General features: G+C 36.2%; 1 protein-coding gene across 3 annotated transcripts in view; it reads left to right on the top strand.

Annotated features, from left to right (window-relative positions):
• Window positions 1-12,602, top strand: part of tanc1a (tetratricopeptide repeat, ankyrin repeat and coiled-coil containing 1a) — a 91,754-nt gene that overhangs the window by 40,474 nt on the left and 38,678 nt on the right. For all 3 annotated transcript variants that reach the window (XM_073851816.1, XM_073851815.1, XM_073851817.1), the window contains 3 exons: window positions 2,592-2,802; window positions 5,551-5,823; window positions 11,711-11,836. In XM_073851816.1, the coding sequence (XP_073707917.1) occupies window positions 2,592-2,802; window positions 5,551-5,823; window positions 11,711-11,836 (610 nt within the window). The remainder of the gene's footprint in view (window positions 1-2,591; window positions 2,803-5,550; window positions 5,824-11,710; window positions 11,837-12,602) is intronic.

The raw sequence follows: 12,602 nt of genomic DNA, 5'->3' as shown, positions 1-12,602 counted from the left end.
GCTGAATGGATTTCAAAACGGTAAAAATCAACTTATTAACTCGGGGGGGAGTTGGAGAATGAGCCTATTTCCAAAAAAGTGGAGTGTTCATTTAAAACATTGGTTCTCAACCCAGCAAACTTTCAAGAGTCACAAGATGACTCCAGTTTCAAGTTAATAGATTACTGCTGATATAAAAAATAATTAAACTCTGACCTGAATTAAAATACTAAAACAAAAACAAAACATAAATATGTAATGACTAATGTTTTATTAAAGAGAATACAGTACTTGAAACTTATGAACTCACAAGGTAAAGGGATAGATCACCCAAAAATAAAAATTCTGTCATTGATTACTCACCATCATGTCATTCCAAACCTGCAAGACCTTTGTTCATCTTTGGAACACAAATTAAGATATTTTTGATGAAGTCTGAGAGCTTTCTGACCCTGCATAGATGGCAACGCAATTATCACATTCAAGGCCCAGAAAGGAATTAAGGACATCAATCAGAGTTGTGAACGTGTCGTAGACTGAGACGGAAGAGAAGAAATTGTTGTATAAAGTCATTAGGGGTTGAAGCACGTAGCACTCAAAACGTATTGTAATTATTAGAATAGCAAAGGATCCATAACCATAAGTCATAGAGACTTGAAACTTGGAGGGATGGTAGTACTCTTACCATCTACAATTTGACCAAGGCTCGCCTCAATCGGCCTGATGGGGGTGCTACAGCGATCAAAAGTACGAAATCGCTCATAACTCCTAAACCGTTCGTCGCCGGCTCAAGTGTTATATGTCATTGGGAGTTTTTGAAAACACTACTTTTGCAAACTAGTCCTAGGTTTTTCACCCAATTGGACCCAAACCAGTGCAGTAAGATTCTCTGGACAGTGAATATCAATAATTATCCAAAAAAAAAACTTTTGAATCTCAGTTGCAAAGGGATGCCAAAACGTTTGAAAGGGGCAGGCCTGCCTATACTAAAAGGGCTGTAACTTTTGAACAGAATGGGATATCTTTGCCAAACTCACAACGTGTATGTAAGAGCTGAGTCTAAGGTCACATGAGAAAGCTGTGGAGCTTGGCCACTTTGTTAGTGCTGTTAGTCAAATTGTTCATTAAATCCTTGAAAAGATGTGAAAAACCTACTTTTGCAAACTAGCCCTAGGTTTTTTACTCAATCTGAAAAAGAAAAAAAAAACACTGCAGTACATTTCTCTGAACTCTCTAGGTAAATAATTATAAAAAAAAAAAGTTTAAATTTACCCTTTGGGAAGCTATAACGGGGTCTTTTGGAAAAGGGGCCTGTCCAAATATACCCAAAAGCCTATGAAGCCTAAACGAAAACTCAACTCAGCTGTTTCTAAACGAGCATGCAAAGTTTTAGGGAGATTGGATCACAGCTGCTGCTATAACAGTCATAAACGTTAAAAAAACACCTGTGTTTGCCAAAAATGCTTTTGGAAAACATTGCTTTAGTTGCTTACAGGCTTGCTAAATAATATTTAATGTCTTTTTTCATATGTTTTAAAATGCCTTAAATCGATTGAACCCTGGTAATCACTGCTTGCAGCTATATTTTGTTTTGTTTCTGCACAAACAGTGTTCTCATAGCTTCATAAAATTACAGCTGAACTACTGATGTCATGTGGACTATTTTAACAATGTTCTTACTTCATTTCTGAGCCTTGAGCATGTCAGGTGTATTGCTGTCTATGCAGGGTTAGAATGCTCTTGGATTCCATAAAAAATATCTTAATTTGTGTTCTGTAAATGAACAAAGGTATTACGGGTTTGGAACGACATGGGGGTGAGTAATGACAGATTTTTCATTTTTTCACTATCCCTTTAACCATGGTTAATTAATTTGATATATAAATAGCAGCTTTGTCATAATTACAGCAGAAATGCTAAAAATATCTTGGCTTGAATTAGCTTTAAATGTTAGAGAATGGGGGGCCTTTGAGTCAAAAAAGGTTGAGAACCACTGAACCACCAAGTCAACATAAAACTCTTCGCAACAATTTGATTTCCGTACTGTAATGGGAAGAACATCTAGAAATTGATTTAATTTTTTCCATCTTGACTTGATTCAATTGTGGAAAGTTGTCATCACAGATTAATTTTTTTACCGTAAGACCAGGATTAAGAAACATTTAGATCTCAAAACCTTTAATCCAACAGAGCTTGTTTTCTTTCTTTTTTTTTCTCTTTATCTTTGCTTGTTAGCTTGTTTTACCAGATTTGCTGATTCACTCTTTATCCGTAACTAAAGTATTGTCAGTGTAAACACTGGTAAAATGCGGATGTATGTTTGTCTGTGTGTTGGTTACTGTCGCCATTGCAGGGCTGAATCTGGTTCTAAAAGCATCTTATTGGTTGCTTATATTGGAACAAAAGCAGACTGGAGGGCTTGGAGTATTTTTGGCCTTGCCCTTGTATGGACATAAGAGCTGAGTTTAACAGTTTCCATCTATCACTTTATCTCCTCGCTCCCTTTTTGCTTTTCCTCCCGTCTCTTCTTTTTTTCCTTCATGGAATGTTTATTTATTTATTTCTTCTGTTTGCTTCTTTTGCTTCATTCTTCTCTCTCTCTCTCTCTGTAGTGTATAGTGTCCAGTCAAGGCGTGAGTCCCTGCTCCACTCTGACCAGCAGTACGGCGTCTCCCAGCGCTGAGAGCCCCTGTTCCACTTTACCCGAGACCACCTCCAGCAGCAGGGCTCCTGTCATCTGCTCCAGCACCTGCTCCACTGCCACCTCCACCATCATCACCACACCCAGCTCCACATTGGAGAGCAAGGACAGTGGAATTATAGGTAACATCTACCGCCTTACTTATCAAAGTCCACCTTTAGAGTCCACCTTTATTTTTCATGGTATTCAAACAGTTGCTTACAGCATATAGGCTCCATACAAACTTTGTTTTGTCGATAATTTCAGAGTTAAGGCTCTGTCAGATTGAACACAAAACAAAAAGAGAAACAACTCACTGATGAATGGTCTATTCAAGCCATGCGTGAAAGCATATCTGTCGGGCTGAATTAAAAGCTGATTCGCCATCCAGCTGTCAGAAGCACAAGAGAAAATGTTCAATACATTGTTTCATTTTTCGTTTTTTATTGTTGAAATTACAGAAATGACATTTAACAAATTTCAAGTCATTTGCGTTTTTTGTTTGGTAGAATTTAATCACAGAAGCTGTAGGAAAAATGCTGATATATAAAGGAAGTGTTGTTGTATTTTTCATCTTTAGACAGAACTTAGTTTCTTATATATAAAAAGTGTTTGATGCAAAAACGTGCTTGTTTGTGGAACATTATTTGCAAACAGCTCGTTAATCATGTCTTATGATTTATTTAAAAGGTTTGTGAGTTACAAACATCTATTTAGAGTAGTTTTCAGGCTTTTTGAGTGCAAAGACAGCAGTACACTTCAGTCTTCAATGGCTGTTTTAAACCTGGTGAATAAGTGGATACTTCACTCAAAAATGCAAATTCTTTCATCATTTACTCACCCTCATGCTATCCCAAATATTTATGACTTTCTACAAATAATCACAAAGATTTTTAGACAAATAATCAGCTTCACTTCATAATGGAAGTGTATAAGACCTCCAAAGTTGATACTTCAAAAACCACACAAAATGAACATGACAGTAATCCATACAACCCCGATTGATTATTTTTCTAAAACTCTTTGTATACATTTGTATACTTTCTACACATATACAGCTGGGATAGCCTGAGGGTTAGTAAATGGTAAGAGAATTTTCATTTGTGGGTGGAGTTTCCCTTTAATGCCAGCTGGTGAAACAACTTTGAATGCATTAGCATCACCAAATGCTCTTATACAGTGCTTTGGAAAAGTATTAATATTTTTGCACATTTTATGTTTCAGCTTTATGTTAAACTGCTTTAAATTACTTTTTCCCCACATCAATTTACACCCCATACACCATAATGACAAAGCAAAAACAAATTTGTGAAAAATAAAACGCTGAAATAAGTACATTGCATAAGTATTTATACCCTTAACTCAGTATTTAGTTGAATCATCTTTACAGCCTCATATCTTTTTGGGTATGATGCAACAAGCTTTGCTTTGTGGCATGGTAATCTGTAGGTGATGAGCAGTGCTTGGTTCCTGTCAAACATGCTTGGAATTGAGGTTCATCAGACCAGAGAATCTTGTTTCTCGCAGTCTGAGGTTCCTTTAGGTGCTTTTTTTTTTAAAATTCCTAATGGGTTTTCATGTGTCTTCACTAAGGAGAGGATTGAGTTTAGCCACACTGCTAAAAAAGACCGAATTGGTGGAGTGTTGCAGTGATGTTTGTTCTTCTGTAAGTTTCTTCCATTTGCATATATGATCAAAAACCAACTAGAGTGACCATCAGCTTCTTGGTCACCAGTCTAACCAAGAACCTTCTCCATCAATTGCTCAGTTTTGCCAGGAGTGCTCCTGAGCTAAATTTAAGTGTCCAAGAATACTTATGCAATGGAATTTTTTCAGTTTTTTATTTCTAATAAATGTGAAAAATTGTTACAAACCTGTGGTGCACTTTGCCTTTATAGTGCATGGAGTGTAGATTGATGTGGAAAAAAAGTAGTTTAAAGCAGAACAAAAAAAATTAATACTTTTGCAAGGCACTGTATGTATAGTTGCAGCAGCTCCAAAATCTCAAATGTTATTGTTTGGTATGTTTTCATTGCCAGATGTCATAATTGTCAACAAGTAAATGTTCGTCTGCAGTGTACAGTAAATGACTCCATAAAACTGCTGAATCTATATTCAGATTACAGTTTAATGTGTAGAGTACTTAAAGAGTTAATTCTATTTATTAATAGTCAATGTCAGAGTTCTTTACTTCCTTTATAAGAGGTCAGTTTCACTCCCCCAATCTTGTTTTTCTATGTCTCTCTGTGCTGTTTATGAGTATTCGGCATCTCTAACATAGTACAGCACATTTGACGATACTGACAGAGGTTTGTTTATGATGTTTATGCACGACTAACTTTTCCATACCACCGAAAAACAGCACCAGGACCGTGAGGAAGGGGGGAAGTGAGCGCTAGACTTCCTGAGATGACTTATCAAAGCTGTTTATTGTTTGTTAACTTTCTTGAAGTGTTTTTGTTGGCCTGTGCTGATAATGCTTATGAGTCTGAGATGCGCTCTATCAAAACTGGGACAGCGTTGTGTCTTTATTTCAGGTCTGCCGGAGGTTTCTTGAAGTAGGACATCAGTATTTTTTTTTTTAAAGCCCAAAATAGTGTTTTTCTATTTGGTTGCGGCAAAGAAAGGTCAAAGACAGCTGCATTAAAGTAAAACGTCTGACAGCAATTACTTGAAGGAGCTCTATTTGATGTTCTCACACTTCAAGATCATTGTTTGTTGACCATCTCTCCAAAGCCACCTTTGATGGTTAATTCCTGTTTTCTTTTCCGTGATGTTCTGCTTTGACCTTCTGTTTCGTTCTCTCCTCTTGTGTCCTTCCCATTAATATCTGGCCCCTCCCCCCATACCTCATTCACCTTCATCTCTCTCTCTTTCTCTCCATCCTGCAGCAACAGTCACCAGCTCCAGTGAGAATGAAGAGCGCTGTGGTTCTAGTCTGGAATGGGCGAAAGATGGCGGTGCGGGTCTAAGGGGCGAGAGCGGGCGTAGCGTTCATCCGCCCTGCAATCCCATCACCCCAGAAGAGCCGGCAGCGTCTGGTGAAGCCCAGCTGAGGACAGGCACCACGGGAGGGGTGGCACCCATCGTGACATCACCTGTGGATGGACCAATCACATACCACAGCACTTCTTTGGTTATGCCACGGCCAAATTCTGTGGCAGGTGAGTAATGAATCATCACATTCACATTATTTATCTTTGTGTTATAAAATTTGGATGAGGGGTTTGGTACCTCAGTGTTTTCTGCACTACTATTCATCATTCCACCTCTGCTGAGTCTGTAGCACAATGCTAAAAGAAGTTGTGTTTTAGCCAAGATGTGAGCTTGGGATCTGAGTTGAATGTGATTAGATAAAAATGCTGTGTATAGCAAAATAATGTGAAGACAGTATGTCTTTCTGTTGCTTTGTCTTTGCTGGCTAAATACTAATTTAGTCTGATTCACAAACAAATGACTTTTAGAATTATTCAAAAGCACTCTTAAAGGGATATTTCACCCTTAAAGGTAATTTAGTCATTAATTACTCACCCTCATGTTGTTCCAAACCTGTAAGACCTTTGTTTATCTTCAGAACACAAATTAAGATATTTTTGATGAAATCTGAGCTTTCTGACCCTCAATAGACAGCAAGGGTCCTACTAACTCATGTCACATAGACTATTTTAACTGTGTTCTTGGTACCTTTCTTGACCTTGACTGTGGTAGGTACCTTGCTGTCTATGGAGGTTCAGAGAGCTCTCAGATTTCATCCAAAATATATCAGTTTGTGTTCTGAAGATGAATGAAGGTCTTGCAGATTTGGAACAGCATGATGGTGAGTAATTAATAACAGAATTAAATTTTTTGGGTGACTAACCCTTTAAACTCAAATATTTCTGTTTGAATAAACTCACTGAATTAGTCACTAACTGAACCACTAAAATGTTACCACATTAAAATATAAAAACATTCTTTAATGACCAGAAACTGTTTAAAAGTGTGGGCATGGGTACTTTTTTAATGTTTTAAAGTCTTATGATTACCAAGGCTGCATTCATTTAGTCAAAAACACAGTGAAAACTGCAATATTGTGCAAACTATAATTTAAAGTAACCGTTTACTATTTAAATTTATATATATTTTAAATGTAATTTATTCTTCTACAAATCTGAATTTTTAGTCTTCAGTGTCACTTGTTTTTTTTATTCTAATATGTGACCCTAGACCACAAAACCAGTCATAAGTAGCACAGGTATATTTGTATTATTTATAGCAATAGCCAATAATACATTGTATAAGTCAAAACTATCGATTTTTCTTTTATGTCGAAAATCATTATATTTTGATTCAAGATATTTTGCAAATTTCCTACTCTAAATATATCAACTTAATTTTTTCTTGGTAATATGCATTGCTAAGAACTTCATGTGGACAACTTTAAAGGTGATTTTCTCAATATTTCAATTTTTTTGCAAACTCAGATTCCAGATTTTTTTAAATAGTTGTGTCTCGCCAAATATTGTCATATCCTAACAAACCATACATCAGTGGAAAGCTTATTTATTCAGCTTTTGTTGATAAATTATTTAAAAAAATGTACCTGTATGAATGGTTTTGTGGTCCAGGGTCACATATGCTGATTTGTTGCTCAAGAAACATTTCTCATTATCAGTGTTGAAAACAATTGCGCCGCTTAATATTTTTCTCTGAACTGTGATACAGTTTTGGTAACACTTTACAATAAGGTTGTATTGGTGTATTAACATGAATTAACAAGTAACTGTTCAGCATTAATTAATCTTTGTTACCATTAACTTGTACATATATTACATATACTAATTGTTGTTCACTGTTAGTTCATGATAACCAATGCATTAACTAACACTTTAGTATGTGAATAAGTTAACATTAACAAACATTTATTTCTGAACTTATGTGTTCATTGTTAGTTCATGTTAACTAATACATTATCTAAAATTAACTAATACAACCTTATTGTAAAGTGTTAGTCTTTTTTTTTCTTTGATTAAATGCAAAGATCAATCAAAGGGTTAGTTCACCCAAAAATGAAAATTGGCCCATTATTTACTCATCCTCAAGGCATCCCTAGGTGTATATGACTTCCTTCTTTCAGTCGAATGCATTCAGAGTTATATTAAAAATAGTTCTGGCTCCTCCAAGCTTTATAATGTCAATGGCGTGTACTTCTCTTCAGCCGTCCAAAACAAGTCCAATAAAGCGCATCCATCCACTCCATCCATCCAAGGCCTCCTGTAGCAAATCAATGCATTTTTGTAATAAAAATGTCCATATTTAAAACATAATAACCTCTTTAATCTAGCTTGCGCTAATAGTTATACATGGAAGCTGCTCCGGGCGGATGAAACATAGCTCATGGGCCTGTGAGTCTAGCGAAAACCTTTGTTTTGACTTTTGACTTTGTTTTGTTTTGAACTCTCCACTGCCCATCCACATTCGTCACTTTTAAGCTGCACATGCGCAACACTGACATCTTGCGTCATCCATCCAGAGTGGCTTCTGTGTACAGCTATTAGTGCAAGCTAGAGAAAAGTGATTAAGTTTTAAATATGGATATTTTTCTTACAAAAACGCACTACTTTATTCACCCCCCGGAGCCATGTGAGGCAGTTTTTATAATGGATGTATGCACTTTATTGGACTTGCTTTGGACTGATGATGAGAAACAATCCACACAGCCATTATAAAGCTTGGAGGAGCCAGAACAATTTTTATATAACTCGTCTGAAAGAAGGAAGTCATATACACCTAGGATGAGTGAACCTACCCTTTAACAGCATTTTTGGGGGATATTTTTTGTGTGACAATGTAAACATTTTTACTATTACTTCTGATCAGTTTAATGCATTCTTGCAGAGGAAAGTGTTCATTTTTGGCGGGGGAAAAACCTTACTGAACTCATATTTTTGAATGGTATGTTTGTGTCTTCAAGCTAGCAAGTATAAAGGTTTGCAGCTGGTTGTCTGTGTTTGTGTCTGTGTTTGAATTGAGTTTGTACTCTTTGACACAGTAGCATGTCCTAGAAGTAAAAGCTCAGTGCACTATATAGCCTGGCTGCCTTTCCTCCTGCGGCTTGTGGAAAGCTCTGCAAGCGGGTGGCTTTGATTTCCTCTTGCTGTAAAGCTAAATAGGGAAATTGCTGTCAGATATACAGAATGACTCCAACAAAGCAAAATGTCTCGCCAAGTGCCTGTCTGTGGTGATCTTTGTCCTACAGAGCGGTGAAACAGGAAGCTAATGTATTTATATCTGCGCAGCTTGTAAGGGCTGGATCATGATTTCACATTTGAGACCCTTCACCAACGAATGCAACGTGACAAATGACAATCATCATCCCTGTGTGTATGCTCATCTGCAGGGATTATGGGTTTCAAGCAGATTAGATTATAGGACAGGATGGGAGATTGTACTGGGATGAGCGAAAGGGGAGGGTTATAGTGTGGTAGGGAATGAAAAAGATGAATGAAATGAGTCATTGATGGATTGAATGAACAAATGGATGAATTAAGATTGAGTAATACACTCTCAGAATAAAAAAGGTACAACTGGGGTGGTAACCTTTAAAAAAGTACATATATTGGTACTTTAGAGGTCCATGTTAGTAGTCAAAGTAGGGCTGTGCAATATGGACAAAATAATCATATTGCGATTTTTTGAAAGAATATTGCGATTGCGATTTTATTTGCGATTTTGGCAACTGTTTTTGCTTTTTCAAACAAGCTACATACATATATTCTAAATGTATTCAGTGCACAAGAAGTGCATAACAAAACATTTCACAATGAAATAACATAGTATTAAGTTTAATAAACAAAACAAAATTGTCTTTAAAACAGACAATATAAAATAAATTAGCCATGTTACTTTTTTTCCCGGTACTTTAGCCTACTTTGTGTAATAACGAAAACATTAATTTCAGTGGAAAAATAAGTCCAAAACTCTCTATTTTAACATTTTGAGGGCTCTACAATCTTTTGCTTTTTTTTTTTTTTTTTTTAATAGAAATTCTTATGTGCTTGAATTTTTCTGATAATCAAAAATAATCAAATGAAAAATAAACCCTTTTAATTTTTGGCAAACAAACAGAAGTTTACTGTTAAAATCAATACATGGAAGAAAAATTATATTCAGTTTAAAACGTTTAAATAATAATTGTAGTGTTTTTTTTCTACAATTAAGTGGTTAATCTTGTTGTAATATTTATTTTTTTATCATATATATTGTTTTATGTATGTTTTGTACATTATACTGTACAAAAGTAATACAAGACTAATATTGATCTGTTTCATGTTAAACCGTACTTTTATTTTGACAGGTTGCCGTGAAGTTTCTGTGTACACTGTACAGTATGATATGATGCTAGTTTTCTCAAATGAAATGGTAGAAGTGACACTCACAGCAGCTTTGGAGATTGAGTTTATCTGTTCTTGTTAGATGCAAATGTCAAAAATTAGAGGGAGCTTCACGAGTGCTTCAGTATGCATGTAGTAGTAAAAAAAAAAAAAACGCGTCTCTGCCATTCATACATACAGAGGCAAACGGAACATGCAGGATTCATATTGAAACGGTCTTTTTGCATTTCAGTTTTCACAGACACTAGTCCATATCGCGATTTGAATTAAGTGACAGACCAACTTTTGATTTATTCATCCAAAAATCAACGAATTCCGTGGCATTCCGCGCTATAGTAAATTCCGTTTTTATGAATGGAGTCCGCGATCCCGTCCGTGTTTTCGCGGAGGACACATTGTAAACGCGCGACCATAGAGACAGAAATTACATGCCTAAGTGTAAATAAGATAAATAACATGAGGCAATTTAGTTTGTTTAATAAAAAACAATGTATAGACCTGTTCTATAGGAAAGATCACCTTAAATGACTTCTATTGTGATCTGGCGCTATATCGAAATTAAAATGAACTTGACGTTCAAGGGGGGCGGCGGGGTGGATAAAATCGCAGCCTTATGCGGTTTAGAAATCGCATGTGCTTAAAACGCGATTTTTTTGCGATTGCGATTAATTGCACAGCCCTAAGTCAAAGTGTACATACTGCCACAGTGGCAACTTTGTACCTATATTTTCTGACAGTGTACAAGCCAAAGAAAATTCTCAAAAAATTGTAGCTGTTGAGTAAATTGTTCAAGATGCTATAAAGTGAACTTTGCAAGTGGCTTGACAAATAGTGCTAGTACCATACTGCAGATGCAGTTACAAAAAGTTGAAAATTGATTTTCTGAATCTGAATATTCTAAATAATAAACCTTTTCCTGTCTGGTTGTCATTGGACTGCTATAAGTCTTGTTTTCATGTAATTGATGCTTTCTTATAAATGCAGTGTGTACCACACATCCTGAACCATATTTAAGACTATTAATTTTAATTTTTTTCTTGCCTAGAGGAAGTAATAAGTAGAACAGCTTCCCTCACTCTTCCCTTATACTTATTTTGTGCATTTTTCCATCTCTAAACACTGCGTGTGTGCGTGTGTGTGTGTGTGTGTGTGTGTGTGTGTGTGTGTGTGTGTACCTGGTATTCATCACGTTGTGGGGACCAAATGTCCCCACAAGGATAGGAATACCAGTAGATTTTGACCTTGTGGGGACATTTCTCAGGTCCCCATGAGGAAACAGGCTTATAAATCATGCACAATGAGTTTTTTTGAGGAAGTAAAAGTGTGCACAATCTCCTGTGAGGGCTAGGTTTAGGTGTAGGGTAGGGTTAGGGCGATAGAAAATACGGTTTGTACAGTATAAAAACCATTACGCCTATGGAATGTCCCCATAAAACATGTAAACCCAACGTGTGTGTGTGTGTGTGTGTGTGTGTGTGTGTGTGTGTGTGTGTTTGTGTGTGTGGATGAATTGGGGTGGGTGGGGGTGTTGGGTACACGTGTTCCTCCACACACAGCAGCAGATTGTGTTTGTTCTTCACAGAGATCACAGAGGTGGCATGTAATCTCTCTGCTGTCTGTGAGCCAAACACAACCCTAAATGACTCTCTTTCCCCTCATTCTGTCTCTCTCCCTGCAGCCACTAGCAGTACAAAACTGGAGGAGCTGCGGTATCTGGATGAACAGAGGAACGCTCCCCAGCGCTCCTCTATGCGTTTACAGTGGCATGGAGCTCATACAGGAGGCCGCAGTCAAGAAACTAAAGGTGCTGACTAAACCGTACGACCAAAATTTAAACCGTACCAAATTTAAAGCAAATGCTATAATAACTTTCATTAGTACATTTATTGAACTAATTTATATAATTCTATAATATAATTTTGGTTCATTTCATTTGATTAAGTAACAAACATCATTAAAGGGATAGTTCACCCAAAAATGAAAATTCTGTCATTAATTCTGCCACAACGTTGTGGTACTCTTGTGAACGTGCATCGAAGACTGGCACGGAAGAGAATAATTTATTGAATAAAGTAATTTTTTTTTTATTTGCGCACAAAAGGTATTGTCGTAGCCTCATATTAAGGTTGAACCACTAATGTCACATGGACTATTTTACCCATTATATGTCTTTACTACCTTTCTGGGCCTTAAAAAGTTTCATTGCTGTCTATGCAGGGTCAGAAAGCTCTTGGATTTCATCAAAAATATCTTAATTTGTCTTCCAAAGATGAAAGGTCTTACGGGTTTGAAACAACATGAGGGGGATTTTTTATTTGTATTTTTCTAGACTCTGTTTTAATTGTTAACTTAAAAAAAAAAAAATTAACAAAAAGCATTTCCAATTAATTGAAATCATGAAACTTTTAATTTACCACAATTTAACAGCATCTTATTAGAAGTTTAATAAAAATGACATTTTTAAGGCCCTATCAAATACTTTTGTTGTTTTTCTTACATTCAATTTAATTTTTACCAAGTTCTGTTTTCCATTCATTTTCTGGATTTCATTTGAATGGTTTATTTAATTT

The sequence above is a fragment of the Garra rufa genome, chromosome 12 (assembly GCF_049309525.1).
Source record: "Garra rufa chromosome 12, GarRuf1.0, whole genome shotgun sequence".
NCBI classification, from domain to species: domain Eukaryota; kingdom Metazoa; phylum Chordata; class Actinopteri; order Cypriniformes; family Cyprinidae; genus Garra; species Garra rufa.
This window is presented reverse-complemented; position numbering and strand designations above follow the sequence as displayed.